Consider the following 20,396-nt stretch of genomic DNA (forward strand, 5'->3'; position numbering starts at 1 on the left):
GCCAGAGTCGAATGGGTAGGTGCAGGGAGATGCCTTCGGTATCTGGAACAGGTAAGATATTTGTTAGGTAGTGATAGCCTACTTGGGGTAATTTTCTCCATGCCTTAGCAAAGCTCTCCCAGCCTTGCCGAGCAGGAGATGTACGCAGGGATTGTTCTTCTGGGAGCAGGGAGTTTTCTTCTGAGAGCATCTTGTCTTCAATGTCGTGTAGCATAGCTATTGTCCCCGGTCTCATCTTGCTTTCAATCATTTCCCAGCTGATAGTTGTCTGCATTTTCTCCGCTACCCATATTGCGAGTCGTTCTGGGCCCCTTATCTCTTCGATCTCGTTGAGTCTGCCCGATCTGATTTCTCGTTGTACTTGGCTTATTGTTTGGCACCCCCATTGGTTGCACCATGATGTTAGTTTGTGGATCAGACTGCTTTTGATATCATCATCCACCCTGCATTTCTTATTCGTTTCTTTCTCTAGATACCGAATCGCCGCCCTTCCCAAGATGGGTGCTGGATGGGGGAGTTGGAGGCCTCCTCTGTCCCAAGGTAGGCGAAAAATCGCATTGCTTGTGCTCTTACTCAATCCCATAGCTCGTTTGAACGCTCTGGTCCAGAGGTTATCCAAGGTTTGTAAATCTTTCCACGTCCAGCTAACGAGTACCGCCGAGTATCGAAAGATATTCACGATACCTACTTTGACTAGGTAGTATTTCTGGGCTGCAGAGTAGGCCGATGATTCAATCAGGTTTGTCAGTTCCCTGGTCTTTTCGAAGATATGCTCCTTCTCTCCCCACGTGAAGGGGCAGGTGTGCACCCTGTTGCCTCTTCCTCCTGATCGCCACAAGCTGATTCGAATCCCTAGATATTTGAACCATTTCGTCGGTGGTAGGTTCACAAACTCCTTGTCGAAGAACTTGATGTTTTGCGTCCCCGGGATCTCCCTCTTGAGCCGATAATCAAAGCTGGTGATTTCAGATTTCTTCGTGTTCAGTTCTAATCCACTCCATCTACAAAATCGCTCTACCACTTGAACTAGTGTTTTCATTTCCCTCACTGAGTTGGCTATCAGTACAAGGTCATCTGCGAATGACAGGTTGTTGGGATGCTGAGTTTGTTGTTGATCGAGTTGTCTGGACAGGATGCTGAGCAGTAGATTTGTTTTGGGAGGACTTGCAGGACTGCCTTGAGGTAATCCCCTGAGAAGCGGGATGGCTGCCGTTTCGAACCTCTCTGTTTGAATCTGCAGTGCTATCCCTTTGCTGCCGCTGATTACCACGTCTACATCACGCTGATGGAAGCCATATACTTCCATGATTTTTGCGATGGATTCGACTGCCACGTTGTTAAAAAAGTTTGCAAAGTCAAGGTATAACAGGATGAGGGTGTGTTGATTGCTCTGAGCCTCCTCGATGATGTTGAGTAGACGATGGCCCTGCCTGATCGTCCCTCCCTCTGGTCTGAAACCTTCCTGGTTGTTCGTCAGCAGCTTATGTTTTTCAGCTGCTTTCGCGAGTCTGTGCGCTATGACCGCCTGGAAGATCCGCGTCACCGAGGAGAGGACGCATATAGGTCGTTGGTTCTCCAGGACATGACAGAGCTCATTTTTTGGTAAGAGCCTGACCCTTGCCAGCATATTCAACATCTTTTTGTCTCCTGTCAAAGCTTTGCTGATTACTTCCCCTATCTCCTCCTTTGCGCTATCAGGTAGAGCTTTCAGGATCTCATTTGAGATCAAATCCATGCCTGCTGCCTTGCGGTTGGATAATCTTTGGATCCAGACCTGAATCTCTCCTGGCTCCAGCGGGTATGCTATTTCTATCTCCCTGGTCTGATATTGATTGATTTGATCTGGGGGGTCGAAGTCCGGTGGTTTGATGGAAGTGAATAATTGACAGCTTTTGCAGAAGAAGAGGATCTTTGGTTCTTTGTTTTCCTGACGTCTGTCGTACAGCGGAATCATTCTTCCCTTTGTTTGACATTCAGCCCGTGCGCATGTTCCGTTCAATGTACAGCCGTTCACTGCAAAGAAGGTTGCCGTGTGGGTTTCATCTTCGAGGTCTCTTGCCAATCTCATGGGGATGAATTGCTCGATGTTTTTGTATCCTACTAAGCGCCACCCTCCTGGCTGCCCCCGGGTGATCAGTCCTCGGATGATGGGTACGATTGCGTGTGCAGGCGCCAGAGTTATGGACAGCTTTTGTGTTGCCTGGTTTCTCGCCCCGAGAGTCTCGACGTGTAGCATGGTTTGATGTCTTGCATTCCAAAAGGTTTTGCTTGATTCTTTGGAGCTGCTTTGTAAGAATGTTTCGATTAACGGGTTCAGTTCTTGAAGATATGCTGTCTCCGGCTGTTGCAGCGCTGGCTGGAGATCCCTCCATGACGTAAGTTCGATTGTATTTGGGTGGCACTTCTCTGACAGTTGACTCAGCATTGGGGCTTTGGGCTTAAAGTCTGACTTCTTGCCCATTGCATTTTGAGACTCTTTACTCCCTATCGTCCCCAAGCGTCTTCTTCGTTCGTCGCAAGTTTTCAGAAATATCTCTTGGTCCTGTGCTGCGCAGATCTCTTTGAATTTGGTCATCTTCTCTCTTATTTCTGCGTGTAAGCTTGACTCCTTGTGTGCCCGATCAATAAAGTCGGGAATTTCTGATGCGCTTCTCAGATCCCTTTGAAGTTGCTTGAGTTTCCGTTTCAGATCCATCTGAATCTTAGATGCATGTCGTTTACCGCCTGAGCCTCGTAGGGGGATTTCCTTGGTGGGGAGGGCTGTTGTTATCAGTTCGAGAATGTCCAAGTCTTGGTGTAGGGCTTTTGCCGCTGTTATCTTCTCATCCAGTGCTATTGCCCATTCTACACCTAATCTTCCTGATAACTTGTCCATCTCGACCACCCTTTTCTTTCGTCGAGGAATTGCTTCTCGATCTCTCCTTTGCGGGAGAATTTCAATCTTTGGGATGGCTTGCTCACCTCAGCATCGAGCGAGCTCACATTCACTACGAGTGCTCTGTGGTCGACGGCAGCTCCTATGATGCAGTCTTCTGCGGTCTGCGATATCAGGCTTACTGTGCGAGATGGATGATGGAAAGCAAAGACATGATCCAGTTTCGCTTGGTGGTGACCCTGCTTGTACCATGTGGAGAAGGTGAAGTGTGTGCTGCTTCTGCACATCTTCTCGCAGGTGACTGTCTGGAATCGCCCAAGCTCATTTAAGACTTGCTCCATTTTCTCATCTGCACGGTGTACACTCGAATTGCTTCCGTATCCTATTCTCATGGGGATCTCTGGATGTTGTCGAGATGCATTGAAGTCGCCTCCGATGATGATGAGCTTGATGTTTGGGTCTGGCTTGAGCATCTGGCTTAGCGCCTTCCACATGCTGTCTTGTTCCCCCTCCTCCGTCGCCACTGGCATATGAATGTTACACAAAAGTATGTTTTCTTTTTTTCGTGAGATCTGTAAAACTTGTATTTTTTGTCTGTGTGCCCCCTCCAATGCTGTACCATTTGGCGAGGAGGGGGGGCGCGGGAGAAGGTCAGCATGCGCCAGTATCACAAGGCGTAGATCACTCTTACCCTTTCTCCCTAACCCTGTACCATTGGTCATAAACATTCGGTAACATCCCCATTCTTTCTTGATCATCATTCGGAGATCTGTTTCCTTTTTCTTACCACGCCCCACCCTGACTTCCTGCAACATGACAATAGATGGATGATACTTCTCAATCAAATATGCCAGGATGTGTTTCAGCACGAATTGACTGCATCCATTGACATTTTGAGAGATGATGTTGCCTGGAGCGTTGTCCTTCTTGTGGGTTTCCACCCATGTTGAGTGCACTGACCTATCGGTGGTAGCCTCGTGTGCGTTGCTGCTTGCTGTTAGGATTTGCTCCTCCGCCTCCGATGCCCATTGAAGGTGAGACGCGTGCCTCTCTTGCATCTTCGTTGGGGCTGATGGCTCCTCCTCCCCCCTAGTCTCCTTGTCGTGCTTCGAGTTTGTCTCTGCGTGCATGTCTGGTGGGGGGGAAGGTGGCTGGAGTGGAGAGACGGGGCATGGGGCGGGAGGTGGTGGAGGGGGGTATGGCAGGATGTCCCCCTGTGCTGACCTGTCTGGTATGTACACTACCACCGGTATCCTATGAGAACAGCATACGCATTCCTCTTTTGCGTCATCTGAAGCTCGCCTGCGCGTTTTTGGCCATTCTCTCGCCTTTCCATCTGGTTAGGTCTACGTTCCATGGTGAGCTTTGCTGCTTGCCATTCCTTGTAGCCTGTTTCTTGCGCGTGTTGTAACGCTCTGCAGATGCATTGGATCGTTTCTCGCATGTGAACTTGTTCTAGACCCCCTCCCCAGAGCCCATCCAGCAGCAGGTGCCTTGTTCTCACGAGCCATTGTTGGTGTGGCGGGACGCCTTGTTGCCTACCTATGTTGAAGATATCGTGTTGTTGCGTCTGCTTTCGTGTCTTTGCGATCAGTAGCAGATGCAGTAGTACAAAAATTCCGCAGTTGTAGCCGTCCGTTTGTTGCAGTCCCGTTGACACACATGCCCTCCATGCCTTGTCGTCTTGTTCTTGTTGGTCGCTAATTGCCTCGGTGATGATCGTCGCCACGAGTGATGCTAGGTCCATTCGCTGTGCGCCCCCCAATTGAAACTGTGCATCCCTTTGACTTCTGACTGTCCCCAGGTCTCTCTCCCCGGCCGTGTTGAGCGAGTCGACGATGTGTATTCTTTTTGTGTTGACATCTGCCACGATTAGGATCCAATGATTGCCGTTTTCTACGCATGGGAATAATAATGGTTGATCTGCTCCGGCTAACAGTCGCTTTGCTCTCCTTGCCCTTCCCTCCTGATCTCTCAAACCCGCTACTATTCTCGGGAGAACAATGGTCCCTCTCTGCAGCCCAAATTGGTTTCTAGTTTGCTCGCTGGCATACCTCGTGCCTTGGAGCCATGCTATTTGAAATCTGTCTTCCGCTGGTTCTAAATTTCGGTTTACCTCAACGATTAATGCCTCCATAACGTCCTCAGAGAGAAATCCATCTTCTCCTGAGTTGAGCAGCGCCGCTGCTCCGTACTCTCTATTGTTTTCCCGTAGACTCCAGGGGATCTCCCCTATCAAGTCGAATGTTTGTATTTTTCTGTTTTTTGGATTTTCTTTGTCATTCTTTTTCTCACCTTCTTGTCTCTTTCTGCTTGATTCCACCACGCCCTGGTGCCCACTGTCCCACCTGCCCTCTCCTCCTCCTCCTGCTTCCATTAGGCGTCAAGCGGCGCGGTTGGGGAGGAGTCAAGCGACATCTCTTCCACTTCTACCGCTCTGCTCCCTGCTTCGGGTGCATCTTCCACTCGCGCGTCTTCCATCTGTATCTCACTGCTCAAAACAAGTTTCAATTCGTTTCTGTCTCCCAGCATTCCTACGAGGGAGAGCGCCGTTTCCTCCAGGAATTTATTCAAAGCAATGAAGAGAAGGTCAGTTTTCAAGGGCTTCTCCTCATTTGGTGCGAAAGCGCTGCTCTTGCGTTTCGCTACCTTCCACGTATGCTTGCCTGCAATCACCCTGACTCGTTCACGCAGTCGCTTGCTCACGGCATTCTCTGCCGCGTTGGCACCCTTATCAGCCCACTCTTGTAGCGTGGGGAAGGATGCATTTCCTGGGCTCTCCGGAGCCATCTCTTGCACCGCGTCATCAAGATGGAGTTGAAGCTGCCCTTGCTGTTGCAGCTCGCTCCTAGTTAGGTCAGCAATAGTTTCCTTAAGTTCTTCGACGACCACGTCCGTTCCCGCATCTGGGAGGTTGGTTTCATTGATAATGGAACTGAGCTCGATCTCTTTCCACACAGTTCCCTCTGCTCTGGTCCCCGTCGTTTGTGACCTGGCCTCAGGGTTAGACTGATCGCGAGTTGCCTGAGGCGACACTTTGAGGTTCAGACTGCTCGCTGTCGTTTGGATTTCAACTGTGCCTTGCCAGCAGAGGAGCTGTGTGGGGAATTCAGCCATCATCTTTCTTGCACTACTTTCACTGCGTAGCCGGAGAATGATACCAGACCCATCCCAGATCCCTGTTTCTGGATCGCATTGGAGGTGGATCCGTTGGAGATCTCTTTCCACCTGTGGATCAAAGCAAGCGACAGCCCTCCGAATGTTTCGGATGACTTTTGCTCTGCCCGTTTCGTCACTTGCACAGATTTTTTCGATCTCATTTCGGGAGAACTTCCCTGACGGCACAGGAGAGGAGATTTGTACCGAGTACAGCATCTCTGCTCCCGTTGCCATTGCCGTGCCCTCTTGTCGCACCGCATTCTTCATATTCTTGTGCAGCGCCGTTGCTTCCATCTGCACTGAGAACCATTTCAGTATTTTGTCATTCTCTGAGACCAGTCCCAAAGTGACTCCTGCACGATCCTTTCCATGTCGATCGAATGCTTGAAGAACGATGTCCGCTGCTTCAAGGCTCGAGCACGTTGCGATCCAGTCGACCTCTCTGTTCTGGTTGACTGTTTCTATTCCTACCGCAGCGAACACCTTCTTTGGCGGTAGGTTCCTCTTGGGGGGGAGGTTCACTGTCATTCCCGCGTTTGGGATCAGATCAATGATCGCTAATCCCTGCTTCAGGCATAGCTGCCTGTAGATCTCACATATGTCACCTGTGCTCGAATCGTTGAGCCTCAGGAGTTGGGCCACCTCAGCTAGGATTCCAACTCTGCCCATGTTCTCCTTCTTTGGCCGCATCTTGAACGAGATCGGTGGGTTGGCTGCTGGGTTCACTGCTAGAATCCTCCTGCCTGCCACCTTGAAGGTACCCTCTCCTTTCCAGAGTTTCTCAGCCGCCTCATTGCGGACAAATGTGATCACTGCTGGGATCTCCGCTGCCTGCACAAGGTCAGGCTTCAAGGGAGCCTTGAAGATCAGGCTCCTGCTGTCTTGCGTCTGATCGACGATCAAGCCTTGCTCTTCAAGCTTGAGGCATAAGTTTTCCACCTGTCTGGAAAAGTATGCAGGGATCCCAAGTACCTTCATGGTAATCGTCTGCACATTGGTGCCCTGATCATCATATGATCTGGCCTCCATCTGCCTTTGTCTGTCAGCTTGGAACTCTGACAGGTACCACTGCTTGACATCGTCACCCCACTGCCTGAGCCCTTTCGGATTCTCCAGTGACGAGGGTTCAGCAAAGCTGCATGTCTGACTGATGGCTTCGGCTAAGGCTTCCAAGGATATTTCTTTTGCTTTCAGAGCTTTGCTCGTCCTGCTTTTGGGGTTCTGCCTTGCGAATTCATCCAGTCTCCGCATCAGTTCGGCTGATGACGGCATCGTTGCAGCTTCCGTCTGCCTCTTGAGGTAGCTGGAGGTACGGTACTGCACGATCTCGTCAGGGTTCACAATAGATATTGGCCACATGTTTCGAAGCATTCTCGATGGTTTCCCGAGCTTCCTGCGTTCCTGGCGACTCTTGCTCTACCACGCAGGGATCCCGCTGATCTGCATGCCTCAGATAAAGGGATCCTCCTAAACCCTAAATCCTGCCTCAGATAAAGGGATCCTGCCTCAGATAAAGGGATCCTGCCTCAGATAAAGGGATCCTGCCTCAGATAAAGGTAATTCCAACATGGCTCGCTTGACTCGCGTGGTCGATGTGTTACCTCCTCCGCACAGTGCTTCCATCTCCTTCCTCGAGAAGCGGCCTGTGCTCATGCTTGACTTCGACTTGATCTGCACCCTGAAACTGCCGCTTGGAGCCTGCTCCCTGTCGCGAAGTACCATCCTCTGCTTGGCAATCTTTCCTCTCGGCACGAAGGTGTCTGCTGTGAGCTCGACTGCAAACGTCTCTCTGAGCTTGGCGTCGTCGCTGACGAGAGTCAGGTGCACCCCCTCCATCGCCTCGCTCTCTCTGAACGAGGCCAAGGTCTGCTCGCAGCTGGCCGTCGATGGGCAGGATAGTACCCACTCGAGCTCTCTCTGCTGCAGAGCTCCGGTGCTTGCTCCAACAGCAACATACGTCTTCGGGCTCGGCCCCTTGCGACCTCTCTGCCCAGCACCCTGCACGAGCATGCCCGCCAGCGGTTGTACCTCTGCTGCGGCGAGACATTGCGAGATCAGTTGGAATTGATAGATCCGAGCTATGTCCGCCGTCGACATTCCTCCAAGAGCTAGGAGCTGCGATAGCTCGGCAAGGCTCCCTCCCTTGCCCCAAGGTCCTCGCTTGGCTCGGAGCTTGAACGACCGGTCGTGTGCAATGCTGACTTCAGTTGCTCTGAAAATTCGCCCGTCGATGCTGTACTCTCTGCTGCCTTGCCAGAGTGCGATGGCTTCTTCATTCCGAAGGAAGGAGATGGTGACTGAGATGTCGTCTGCTCGTGCTATCTCAGGTCTGTAAGGTGCTTTCCACATGATGGACTTGTCGTCTCTATCGACTGAGTCTACTATGAGTCCCAGCTCCGTCAACTTCATTTTCAATTTGTCTTCTTGTCGCACATACATCGAGGAGATGCCCAGGAGAGTCATGGAGATGAAGGAGGTCTCCTCGGTGTCTTCGGTGCCGATGTAAGTCTCGACATTCTGCTGTTTGGCCTCTTTCATCTGTTGCATGAACCATGCTTTCGACTCTGGGCTCCATGCGCTCAGAGAGTCTTCAAACAGGTCGCGTCTCGCCTGCCGACATGTCGAGCGGATGGCTTCTGCGATAGCGTCGGGAGTGCATCCCCCCTCAGCTCTGCAAGCATGAGCTGTCCGACTATTCGGATAACGCTTGGTGAAGCTCTTCACTCTCTCGACGAGGTCGGCCTCCTCGACGTGGCCTCCAGAGCGCTCACCCTGCGTGTATTGGCATGATCTCCGATACAGCAGGTTGCGAACGCTCTCATCATACTGTAGTACCATGCTTAGAAAGCTGTTTGAACTATACGAACCTCTTGCTCGCAGCTTCCTCCGGTGCCCTTGCGCTCTCCCTACGCGCCACAGAGCAGCATGCCTCTGTCAACGGGCCCGGTGCCTCTGTCAACGGGCCCGGTGCCTCTGTCAACGGGCCCGGTGCCTCTGTCAACGGGCCCGGTGCCTCTGTCAACGGGCCCGGTGCCTCTGTCAACGGGCCCGGTGCCTCTGTCAACGGGCCCGGTCTGCCTCTGTCAACGGGCCCGGTGCCTCTGTCAACGGGCCCGGTGCCTCTGTCAACGGGCCCGGTGCCTCTGTCAACGGGCCCGGTGCCTCTGTCAACGGGCCCGGTGCCTCTGTCAACGGGCCCGGTGCCTCTGTCAACGGGCCCGGTGCCTCTGTCAACGGGCCCGGTCCTGCCTCTGTCAACGGGCCCGGTGCCTCTGTCAACGGGCCCGGTGCTATTTGAAGTATACAAACCTCTCGCTTGCAGCTTCCTTGGCGCCCTGGCAGCTTCCCCTACACCACGCGTGCAGCCATGGTGCCTGAAATAACCGGCCCTAAACCCTAAACCCTAAACCCTAAACCCTAAACCCTAAACCCTAAACCCTAAACCCTATTATTATTATTATGTGAGTTTATTAGAATGCTAGAATGTTGCTCGGCCTCGTTGTGGGCTTGTGCAATTGGATCCTAGTCTAAAGAGGCGCTCGAGCACTGGGAGTACACGGCCTACAATGCGAACCCTGCTTCTGAGGCGTCTTTCTACTCTCTACTTCTGCTGTCTTCTCTTGGCTTCCTCAGCCTCAGTCAGGAGAGTTGCCTCTCCTCACCTTGGCCTTCGGTCACCACCTACTCTACCTCCATTCAGCTTCCTCAGCCTCAGTCAGGAGAGTTGCCTCTCCTCACCTTGGCCTTCGGTCGCCACCTACTCGTCCTCCATTCAGCTTCCTCAGCTTCAGTCAGGAGAGTTGCCTCTCCTCACCTTGGCCTTCGGTCGCCTCCTACCTTCTCTCCTTACCTTGGGCTCAGCTCAAGCTCGGTACGGGCTCGCCCCATCTTCTTCCTCGCCCTCGCCTTGCTCTTCCTCCATGTCTTCCTCTTCTTCGCCATCTTCCCTCATCTCCACTCGCAGTCGGTCCTTCTTGTCCACCTTCAGCGAGCAGGCCAGCACATGCATCTCTGCGAATTTACTCAGTGCTATGAACAGGAGGCTAAGAGATCGACGCTCTATGTCGTCGCTCTCCGCCTCCTGCTCAAGCTCAGCAGCTGCCGTTGCCCGTGGCGAGAACGCGCTGCCCCTCCTTGCCTTCTTGCTCTCTCCTTGCACGCGAGTCCAGCGCTTGCTCTGCAGCCACTTCCCCAGCTTCTCCTTGAGCGCGTTGCGTCCCACTCCCTGCTCCTCTGGCATCTTCGCCCACTCTCCCAGCGACATGAACTCCAGGCTCCCCGGAGAGTAGAACGTGTCGTGGAGGTTGCCAACGGCCTTGTCCAGGACCAGCTTGATCGGCTCGCTCGTCCCCGCCTCGTTCAAAGAAGCTGCATCTTCGATGACTGCTGACAGCTCGCTGACGAGCTGCATGTCCTCTTGGCTTGACGGAGATGCTGCCTCCATTGTGATCCTCTCCAGGTCTGTAAACTCCAGCCACTCTCCCTCGCTCTCCTCCTGTCGCTGCGCTGCGTCGCTGGTGCCCCGCTGACCAGCCGCCTCAGAGTCAGGCTCCTTGTCGAAGCCGACTGCTTCGAGCTTGGTTGCTGCGCCTTCGAGATAGAAGGGCAGCTCCTTCATCATGCGTCGAGCATCCTCCGTGGAGCCGAGGAGGATGCATAGCTTGGACCCGTTCCAGGACTTGGTGTTCAAATCCTCCTCCATGTCGATGCCTTCAACGTTGATCTCGAGCCTGTTAGCGATCTCCAACAAGACTCTCTTGACTCTTGCGATAGACGTGTTGCCGCCGTTGCACAGCCCCTCCATCTCCTTCCTCGTGAAGCGACCAGATGCCGCCGTCGACTTGATGATGATCTTGATCTCCTTGCCGTCCTTGCCGCCTGCCTTCTTCTGCATCCTTGATGCCTTCTTCAACTTATTTCTGGACACAAAGCGATCAGCTGTCAACTCGACTGCGAGCGCCTCTCTGATCTTCGGGTCCTCGCTGAACAGAGTCAGGTGTACTCCCTCCATCGCTTCGCTCTCTCGGAAAGCTCGAAATGCTGTATCGTTCGCCTCTGGGCAGCTCGAGGAGACGATCCACTCCACCTCCCTCTGTCTCCAGATGACGTTGGCCCCTACAGCGACGAAGCCTTTCTGACCTAAGCCTTTGTGGACTTGCTGGCCTGGCGCCCCAGCGACCAGCATGCCTGCCAGCGGCTGGAGTTGGACCGCTGCAAGGGACTGGCGCAGCAGCTGATAGCGATAGACGGCAGCTATCTCAGCCGTTGTCATGCCGCCCAAGGTTAGCAGGTGAGTCAGCTCTGCCAAGCTGCCCCCTTTGCCCCAGGGTCCTCTCTTGGCTCGAATCTTGAAAGATCTATCGTGCACGATGCTCACATGTACAGCTGTGAACTTGCGACCATCGATCGCGAAGTCCTCTCTTCCCTGCCAGAGCTTCTCCGCTTGTGCATTGCGGAGGAAGGAAACAGTCACCGGGATCTCCTCAGCACTCGCTATCTCGGGTCTATACGGAGCCTTCCACATGATTGCTTTACTCTCTTGCACTGAGTCTACGATCAGTCCGATCTCTTCAAATTTCTTCTTCAGCTTTTCTTCATGGTTGACATACACCGAGGAGATGCCCAGGAGAGTCATGGAGATGAAGGAAGTCACCTCGTTGCCTGCTGAGGCGGTGTATGTCTCGACCTTCTCCTTCTTGGCTTCTTCAATCTGCTGCATAAACCACTCTCTGGATGCGTCACTCCATCCAGTCATCGCTTCTTGCAGAAGCTCACGTCGTGCCTGCTGACATGTCGAGCGGATGGCTTCTGCGATAGCGTCGGGGGTGCATCCCTCCACAGCCTTGCAAGCCTGGGCTGTCCTGCTGTTCGGATAACGCTTCGCGAAGCTCTTCACCCTCTCGACGAGATCAGCTTCGAGGACAGAGGCATCCACAAGTCCGCTCTGCGTGTATTGGCATGATCTCCGATACAGCAGGTTGCGAACATTTTCATCATACTGAAGAACCATACTTAGAAAGCTATTTGAAGTATACAAACCTCTCGCTTGCAGCTTCCTTGGCGCCCTGGCAGCTTCCCCTACACCACGCGTGCAGCCATGGTGCCTGAAATAACCGGCGCTGCCTGAAATAACCGGCGCTGCCTGAAATAACCGGCGCTGCCTGAAATAACCGGCGCTGCCTGAAATAACCGGCACCCTAAACCCTAAACCCTAAACCCTATTATCCTAAACCCTAAACCCTAAACCCTATTATTATTATTATTATGTGAGTTTATTAGAATGCTAGAATGTTGCTCGGCCTCGTTGTGGGCTTGTGCAATTGGATCCTAGTCTAAAGAGGCGCTCGAGCACTGGGAGTACACGGCCTACAATGCGAACCCTGCTTCTGAGGCGTCTTTCTACTCTCTACTTCTGCTGTCTTCTCTTGGCTTCCTCAGCCTCAGTCAGGAGAGTTGCCTCTCCTCACCTTGGCCTTCGGTCACCACCTACTCTACCTCCATTCAGCTTCCTCAGCCTCAGTCAGGAGAGTTGCCTCTCCTCACCTTGGCCTTCGGTCGCCACCTACTCGTCCTCCATTCAGCTTCCTCAGCTTCAGTCAGGAGAGTTGCCTCTCCTCACCTTGGCCTTCGGTCGCCTCCTACCTTCTCTCCTTACCTTGGGCTCAGCTCAAGCTCGGTACGGGCTCGCCCCGTCTTCTTCCTCGCCCTCGCCTTGCTCTTCCTCCATGTCTTCCTCTTCTTCGCCATCTTCCCTCATCTCCACTCGCAGTCGGTCCTTCTTGTCCACCTTCAGCGAGCAGGCCAGCACATGCATCTCTGCGAATTTACTCAGTGCTATGAACAGGAGGCTAAGAGATCGACGCTCTATGTCGTCGCTCTCCGCCTCCTGCTCAAGCTCAGCAGCTGCCGTTGCCCGTGGCGAGAACGCGCTGCCCCTCCTTGCCTTCTTGCTCTCTCCTTGCACGCGAGTCCAGCGCTTGCTCTGCAGCCACTTCCCCAGCTTCTCCTTGAGCGGGTTGCGCCCAACTCCCTGCTCCTCTGGCATCTTCGCCCACTCTCCCAGCGACATGAACTCCAGGCTCCCCGGAGAGTAGAACGTGTCGTGGAGGTTGCCAACGGCCTTGTCCAGGACCAGCTTGATCGGCTCGCTCGTCCCTGCCTCGTTCAAAGAAGTTGCATCTTCGATGACTGCTGACAGCTCGCTGACGAGCTGCATGTCCTCTTGGCTTGACGGAGATGCTGCCTCCATTGTGATCCTCTCCAGGTCTGTAAACTCCAGCCACTCTCCCTCGCTCTCCTCCTGTCGCTGCGCTGCGTCGCTGGTGCCCCGCTGACCAGCCGCCTCAGAGTCAGGCTCCTTGTCGAAGCCGACTGCTTCGAGCTTGGTTGCTGCGCCTTCGAGATAGAAGGGCAGCTCCTTCATCATGCGTCGAGCATCCTCCGTGGAGCCGAGGAGGATGCATAGCTTGGACCCGTTCCAGGACTTGGTGTTCAAATCCTCCTCCATGTCGATGCCTTCAACGTTGATCTCGAGCCTGTTAGCGATCTCCAACAAGACTCTCTTGACTCTTGCGATAGACGTGTTGCCGCCGTTGCACAGCCCCTCCATCTTCTTCCTCGTGAAGCGACCAGATGCCGCCGTCGACTTGATGATGATCTTGATCTCCTTGCCGTCCTTGCCGCCTGCCTTCTTCTGCATCCTTGATGCCTTCTTCAACTTATTTCTGGACACAAAGCGATCAGCTGTCAACTCGACTGCGAGCGCCTCTCTGATCTTCGGGTCCTCGCTGAACAGAGTCAGGTGTACTCCCTCCATCGCTTCGCTCTCTCGGAAAGCTCGAAATGCTGTATCGTTCGCCTCTGGGCAGCTCGAGGAGACGATCCACTCCACCTCCCTCTGTCTCCAGATGACGTTGGCCCCTACAGCGATGAAGCCTTTCTGACCTAAGCCTTTGTGGACTTGCTGTCCTGGCGCCCCAGCGACCAGCATGCCTGCCAGCGGCTGGAGTTGGACCGCTGCAAGGGACTGGCGCAGCAGCTGATAGCGATAGACGGCAGCTATCTCAGCCGTTGTCATGCCGCCCAAGGTTAGCAGGTGAGTCAGCTCTGCCAAGCTGCCCCCTTTGCCCCAGGGTCCTCTCTTGGCTCGAATCTTGAAAGATCTATCGTGCACGATGCTCACATGTACAGCTGTGAACTTGCGACCATCGATCGCGAAGTCCTCTCTTCCCTGCCAGAGCTTCTCCGCTTGTGCATTGCGGAGGAAGGAAACAGTCACCGGGATCTCCTCAGCACTCGCTATCTCGGGTCTATACGGAGCCTTCCACATGATTGCTTTACTCTCTTGCACTGAGTCTACGATCAGTCCGATCTCTTCAAATTTCTTCTTCAGCTTTTCTTCATGGTTGACATACACCGAGGAGATGCCCAGGAGAGTCATGGAGATGAAGGAAGTCACCTCGTTGCCTGCTGAGGCGGTGTATGTCTCGACCTTCTCCTTCTTGGCTTCTTCAATCTGCTGCATAAACCACTCTCTGGATGCGTCACTCCATCCAGTCATCGCTTCTTGCAGAAGCTCACGTCGTGCCTGCTGACATGTCGAGCGGATGGCTTCTGCGATAGCGTCGGGGGTGCATCCCTCCACAGCCTTGCAAGCCTGGGCTGTCCTGCTGTTAGGATAACGCTTCGCGAAGCTCTTCACCCTCTCGACCAGATCAGCTTCGAGGACAGAGGCATCCACAAGTCCGCTCAACGTGTATTGGCATGATCTCCGATACAGCAGTTTGCGAACATTTTCATCATACTGAAGAACCATACTTAGAAAGCTATTTGAAGTATACAAACCTCTCGCTTGCAGCTTCCTTGGCGCCCTGGCAGCTTCCCCTACACCACGCGTGCAGCCATGGTGCCTGAAATAACCGGCGCTGCCTGAAATAACCGGCGCTGCCTGAAATAACCGGCGCTGCCTGAAATAACCGGCGCTGCCTGAAATAACCGGCGCTGCCTGAAATAACCGGCGCTGCCTGAAATAACCGGCGCTGCCTGAAATAACCGGCGCTGCCTGAAATAACCGGCGCTGCCTGAAATAACCGGCGCTGCCTGAAATAACCGGCGCTGCCTGAAATAACCGGCGCTGCCTGAAATAACCGGCGCTGCCTGAAATAACCGGCGCTGCCTGAAATAACCGGCGCTGCCTGAAATAACCGGCGCTGCCTGAAATAACCGGCGCTCCTAAACCCTAAACCCTAAACCCTAAACCCTAATCCCTCAACCCTAAACCCTAATCCCTAAACCCTAAACCCTGCATCTCCGATGACTGCTGACAGCTCGCTGACGAGCTGCATGTCCTCTTGGCTTGACGGAGATGCTGCCTCCATTGTGATACCTTCCAGGTCTGTAAACTCCAGCCACTCTCCCTCGCTCTCCTCCTGTCGCTGCGCTGCGTCGCTGGTGCCCCGCTGACCAGCCGCCTCAGGCTCCTTGTCGAATGCATAGCTTGGACCCGTTCCAGGGCTTGGTGTTCAAATCCTCCTCCATGTCGATGCCTTCAACGTTGATCTCGAGCCTGTTAGCGATCTCCAACAAGACTCTCTTGACTCTTGCGATGGACGTGTTGCCGCCGTTGCACAGCCCCTCCATCTCCTTCCTCGTGAAGCGACCAGATGCCGCCGTCGACTTGATGATGATCTTGATCTCCTTGCCGTCCTTGCCGCCTGCCTTCTTCTGCAGTCTTGATGCCTCGCTGAACAGAGTCAGATGTACTCCCTCCATCGCTTCGCTCTCTCGGAAAGCTCGAAATGCTGCGTCGCTGGCCTCCGGACCGCTGGAAGCAGACAGTGGCGCAGCAGCTGATAGCGGTACTACGGTAGACGTCAGCAATCTCTGCTGTCGTCATGCCGCCCAAGGTTAGCAGGTGAGTCAGCTCTGCCAAGCTGCCGCAGTGCCCCTTTTGCCCCAGGGTCCTCTCTTGGCTCGAATCTTGAAAGATCGATCGTGCACGATGCTCACATGTACAGCTGTGAACTTGCGACCCTCGATCGTGAAGTCCTCTCTTCCCTGCCAAAGCTTCTCCGCTTGTGCATTGCGGAGGAAGGAAACAGTCACCGTGCCGGGATGTCATCAGCGGCACCCGGTACGCCTATTTATCCGTCTAAAGGGGTTTCCAGCCTTGGGAGGTTGGCCCTTGGTTGTCCTATGAGCCCTTAGGCCCGGTTCACAGTCAGTTGTCCGTATTAGGTATTTTCAGTGTCGTTGTCCTCCGGGCCCTGCTCAAGTCCGAGCCCGGTGCTCCTTCCTGTTGTCGCTAATAAGTGTCGTAGCCTCCCCCCTTCCCTCCCCACATGTAGTCTGCCACTGTGGCAGGGCTAGACCTTCTCCTGGCATGGCTAGACCTTCTCTTCTTCCCTTCATCTTCTTCCCTTCTTCTCTTCTTCCCTTCGTGTGTCCTATTACTTCGAGCAGCGCCTGCGTCCTTGGTGCCAGGCTTGTTTTCCTCTAAACCCTAAACGAATCTAAAAATTGGATACGCACTTCTACACCATAATTCTTCCTTTGACACCTGCAATTTACGTTACCTGCATGATGTCTGTATTCTCGCTCAGCCTGAACATCTCTGTGCACAAACCTGCATTTGATTTTTTGTTCTTTCTTTCTTTCTTTCAGATTTGTCTATCGGCGTCCTTGGCCATGAGGTTCGAGCTATCTCGACCCCACAGGAAGGGAGAAGGGGGTTGAAGGATGTGAGGGGGGTTTCGCCTACGGTGATATTCTTCCCTTTCTTGCATTCTGGAGCATGTGCAGAGCCTCCAAGAGTTACTTGATGGGTGCCGTCCTGCTTTCAATCCTTTCCGTCATACGAACACCGTAACAAATACCAAAGCAAGAATATCGTTGCATGGAAGAGATGAAGATAGCTTTGATCGGTTTGCAATGCGAAGAGCAAAGGACACTCCAAGCTCGAGGAATATGACATGAACATCTTTTAAGAATGGGAACATGCCTGCCTTCACTATGATCCGCGAACATAAGAACCAGCAAAGAGGCCGCCCCTCAAATTCTACCGTCCTCAACAAATCTGAATTGTATGACCTGTTGCACAACTTATCATGCAAATTGCATGTCAAAGAGATTGTTATAGACTTGATCTTCTTGAAATCTGAAGCGAGGCTCATGTTCAAGAAAGCATAATTCAACGATTTTACCTTATAGTCTGCAAGTATGTATCTTTCCACACATGGCACAGAACCACATCAAAAACCTTCAAGCTTATTGATGCAGCGAAGTTTCAAAAGAGTCTGTAGAGCTTTGAAGAGGTGTAGCAATTTTGAAATCAAAGAGTTTTCAGCTGTTGGATTTGATGTTCATGCGTGCATTCCAGATGGCCTCCATGACTACACTGAGTTGTACCACTAAATGTCGAGATGCCAACAGGAGTCTACAAGAGTGTTGCTCAAGCTATGTCCAAGTACACTCCTTAAAACGTGGATAAATGATCGGCCACTGTACGTGACCGGGAGAACAAAGTTCACATCCAGGCACAGAAGCTAAGTCACATTCTCTAAAGCGCTCATAGCTGCGGCGAATGATGTCGCTGAAGGCGTCCAAATCTGCAAACTGTGAAGAAAGAGATGAAGGTAACACTGAAAGATCGATCTTCACATTCATCTGAGAATATCGCCAAGAGAAGATGCATGAATAAACAATACCTGCACCCTAAACACACAATCTAACAACATCCGAAATAGCGAACAGAAACAATGACTGAAATACAAATTTCTACAAATAAACACCAATGTCGAGAGTTTGACAACAGCGTAAGAAATAGAAATGAAAAACTCAAAGCAAGCACCAAAGACTGCAAGTTCAATGGCAAAAACCATCTAACGAAAATAAAGCTTCTAAGTTTGGATATCAAAGATCATCATAAGCACATGACTGATTTGATGACTGAGCAATTACAGTAACAGAATCATGTTTGTTTATTGTTATCATATCAAAAATTGAAACTCTCCAAAAACAATCTGATAAGTGAAAAGAATACATGCAATCCACTGTCTGTTTTGCGCATGGATCGAGAAAGCACTCTCGACTCCACTGCACGGCCAGCGAGGGCCGGGTCCTGTCACGGAGTAATGTTACACGCCTTCAGGGTTACCCCTGAGAGCGGAGCATGAAGCAGCTAGAGGACTACATGCCTGAAGGTGTAAGACTACTGCTTGTTTCCTGAAATTGACTGCGTGGCAGCTGGAGAATGGCCTTCCACGTAGGGATTCGTCTGATCTCTTCTGAGGCTTGCGAAGGTGTGGTTGACATCGCGGTGGTTTGCCTCGTCCATGCGTACCGCAAGCATCAGATCCCGCATCGACGCATCCGGCCGCAAGTGCCAGTAGTCGATGGCAATCTGAGGGGCGGGCTGGGTCTGCCAGTGCTTGAGCTTGCCATTGTCGATCTCGTGGATGATGTCGGTGTAGGTCTTGACTGCCTCCTCCTCGAGGTACCCGACAAAGCGATGACAAAAGCGAGGGCTGGCGATGTAGGCGACAAAGAAGAGGTTCATAAAGATCCCCTGGGTAGCAACGACGGCTGTGCGGAAAGCGTAGCTGGGCTTCTTGAGCTTGACAAACGTGAGCAAGTGCATGCGCTCGTTCTCAGCCTCCTCGAGCAGCGTGTGGATCCATCCATGATCACGATCCATGCGACGAAGAGATCGGAGATGGCGGAGCATTCCTGCTGTCATTCCTGGTACCGCTGCTACTGTCTCAAGGAAGCAGATGCGACTGATGACCTTGGACTCCGTGAGCTCGCCGAAGCGAAAGCCCGAGAAGGTATCGAAGGACCAGCGGCAGAGCTTGACTCCACTGAACGCAAGGCGGTCCACAAAATCTTCCATTGGTCTATGAGTCTTCCTCACTCCGTTGACCTCCTCGTCGGTCCAGACTGAGTGATGCATGGGGTTCTCCCAGATGGGCTTGTCTCCTACGACAGTTTTGCTGACTCCCAGGGGATGCTTGTTGGTGGAGGTCTTGAAGTGCACCATGTCGTGGACGATCTTTTCGTCCCCCATATTGCGAGGGGTGATCGAGAAGGAGCGGAAGAGCACAGAGGGCCCTTGGAAAGCCACTGCGGCATAAGACGAGGCGGGGGCTCGGGCGATAGAGCGGGCGATGGACCGGGCGAGCATGTTACTTGTTGTGTATGTTTGCAAGTATGCTCTCTCTCTTTCTCTCTCTGTGGAAAGAAGAGGGGATTGGTTGTGGAAGGGCGAGAGGGGGGCGGCTACAAATAGGGATCAAGGGGACTGCAGTCACAGAGCATCAGGACCCACACCAAACAAGGGGTTCATCATAGTGGGATGCAGGGGTGCTTGTATACGAAGGGGGTTCTGCTCCGAACTTCCGAAATCTCGTCGCTTGGGGTAAGCCTTAAAGGGTCTTACGTCATTCTGGTACTACTGGGTAAGCCGGTTCAGAGTCGTCACTTGAGATTGTGGATTACATGGGGTAGTCAGCACACTGAAACCCCGGGCCGGGACCGTACGTAACTAAAGGGCCTCAACCCCTCTACACTGCCGTGGTGACCCGGCTCCTGGCACCGTGGGCCGCCTACTAGTACCCCTACCTACCGGCCGGGCCCAGCCTGAACACGTATCTTTTCTCTTTCTCGCCGTTTGGCCGTATCATAGTATCCCACAGCCGCCGCTGCTGACTGTTTCTTCTGACGAATGGCTCGCAGGGCTCCCACGTTGCCACAGTTCGACTGCCACAATGCACTACAAATACTAATTTTAAGTTAAAACGTTCGGACTACTGACGCGGGCCGCGGCGGCCCGGGGCCCAGCCTGTTACCGGCGTGACTCGCCTGGCAGGCCGCGCGGCGAGTCGGGGCCGCCGCCAGGCTGTTGACTCTCAACTTCGGAACTTTCGGACATTGAGACTCCCGGTTTGAACTTGACTCAGTGAGGCTTGTGGCAATGATGGGCCAGTGACTGTAGGAGGTCGGAGAGAAACTGTGACTTGCAAGTTGGCAAGTTGCCTTTGAGCTGACTCACTGACAGTGAGGCTCCGTGGCCCACGCCGTGACGTGATGGACTGTTCTGGCACCGACTCAAGCCGCAGTGGCACCGCCGGTAAGACTACTACCGTGACAGTCTCATTGCATCGGCGTGCGTCCGAGACTCCTGGCATGACTTCGACGCCAAATCATGAAAAAATAAACGGACAACAAAAATACAAAAGATGAACCTCTTAAACGTAAACTTGAATGAAATAATACAAAGGAATGAGGGAGATGAAGACAAGAAGAGCGATAGGAGCTAATAGAGACTATTGTACTTCCAGAACAACATAGCGAAGGTTCATTCAAA

At 52.9% G+C, this 20,396-nt stretch overlaps 5 protein-coding genes across 5 annotated transcripts; all 5 read right to left on the reverse strand.

Moving 5' to 3' along the window:
- Positions 1 to 3,473: 3,473 nt before the first annotated feature.
- Positions 3,474 to 4,467, reverse strand: GUITHDRAFT_150085 (hypothetical protein). The gene is made up of 4 exons (XM_005840823.1): positions 4,297 to 4,467; positions 4,147 to 4,232; positions 3,689 to 3,922; positions 3,474 to 3,620 (listed from the first exon to the last, which is right to left on the reverse strand). Exons 2-4 carry the CDS (start codon positions 4,230 to 4,232, stop codon positions 3,563 to 3,565), a joined length of 378 nt encoding a protein of 125 aa, XP_005840880.1. The 5' UTR covers positions 4,297 to 4,467; the 3' UTR covers positions 3,474 to 3,562.
- Positions 4,468 to 7,540: 3,073 nt separating this feature from the next.
- On the reverse strand, positions 7,541 to 8,872 carry GUITHDRAFT_100149 (hypothetical protein; the record flags this gene model as incomplete). The annotated part of the gene is made up of 1 exon (XM_005840824.1): positions 7,541 to 8,872. The coding sequence occupies one exon, from the start codon at positions 8,870 to 8,872 to the stop codon at positions 7,541 to 7,543; it is 1,332 nt and encodes a 443-aa protein (XP_005840881.1).
- A 68-nt stretch (positions 8,873 to 8,940) lies between these two features.
- On the reverse strand, positions 8,941 to 9,320 carry GUITHDRAFT_63957 (hypothetical protein; the record flags this gene model as incomplete). The annotated part of the gene is given in 2 exon segments (XM_005840825.1): positions 8,941 to 9,108; positions 9,123 to 9,320. Coding segments are annotated over 2 exon segments (366 nt in total), but the record flags the coding sequence as incomplete, so codon positions are not given.
- A 4-nt stretch (positions 9,321 to 9,324) lies between these two features.
- GUITHDRAFT_150087 (hypothetical protein) lies at positions 9,325 to 13,616 on the reverse strand. The gene is given in 4 exon segments (XM_005840826.1): positions 9,325 to 9,422; positions 9,466 to 9,880; positions 12,664 to 12,666; positions 12,684 to 13,616. 1 exon segment carries the CDS (start codon positions 13,539 to 13,541, stop codon positions 12,702 to 12,704), a length of 840 nt encoding a protein of 279 aa, XP_005840883.1. The 5' UTR covers positions 13,542 to 13,616; the 3' UTR covers positions 9,325 to 9,422; positions 9,466 to 9,880; positions 12,664 to 12,666; positions 12,684 to 12,701.
- Positions 13,617 to 18,242: 4,626 nt separating this feature from the next.
- GUITHDRAFT_63810 (hypothetical protein) lies at positions 18,243 to 18,983 on the reverse strand (the record flags this gene model as incomplete). Its single annotated transcript, XM_005840827.1, has 1 exon — positions 18,243 to 18,983. The coding sequence occupies one exon, from the start codon at positions 18,981 to 18,983 to the stop codon at positions 18,243 to 18,245; it is 741 nt and encodes a 246-aa protein (XP_005840884.1).
- Between the last annotated feature and the right edge of the window lie 1,413 nt (positions 18,984 to 20,396).

Source organism: Guillardia theta (genome assembly GCF_000315625.1).
Source record: "Guillardia theta CCMP2712 unplaced genomic scaffold GUITHscaffold_4, whole genome shotgun sequence".
Classification (NCBI taxonomy): domain Eukaryota; class Cryptophyceae; order Pyrenomonadales; family Geminigeraceae; genus Guillardia; species Guillardia theta.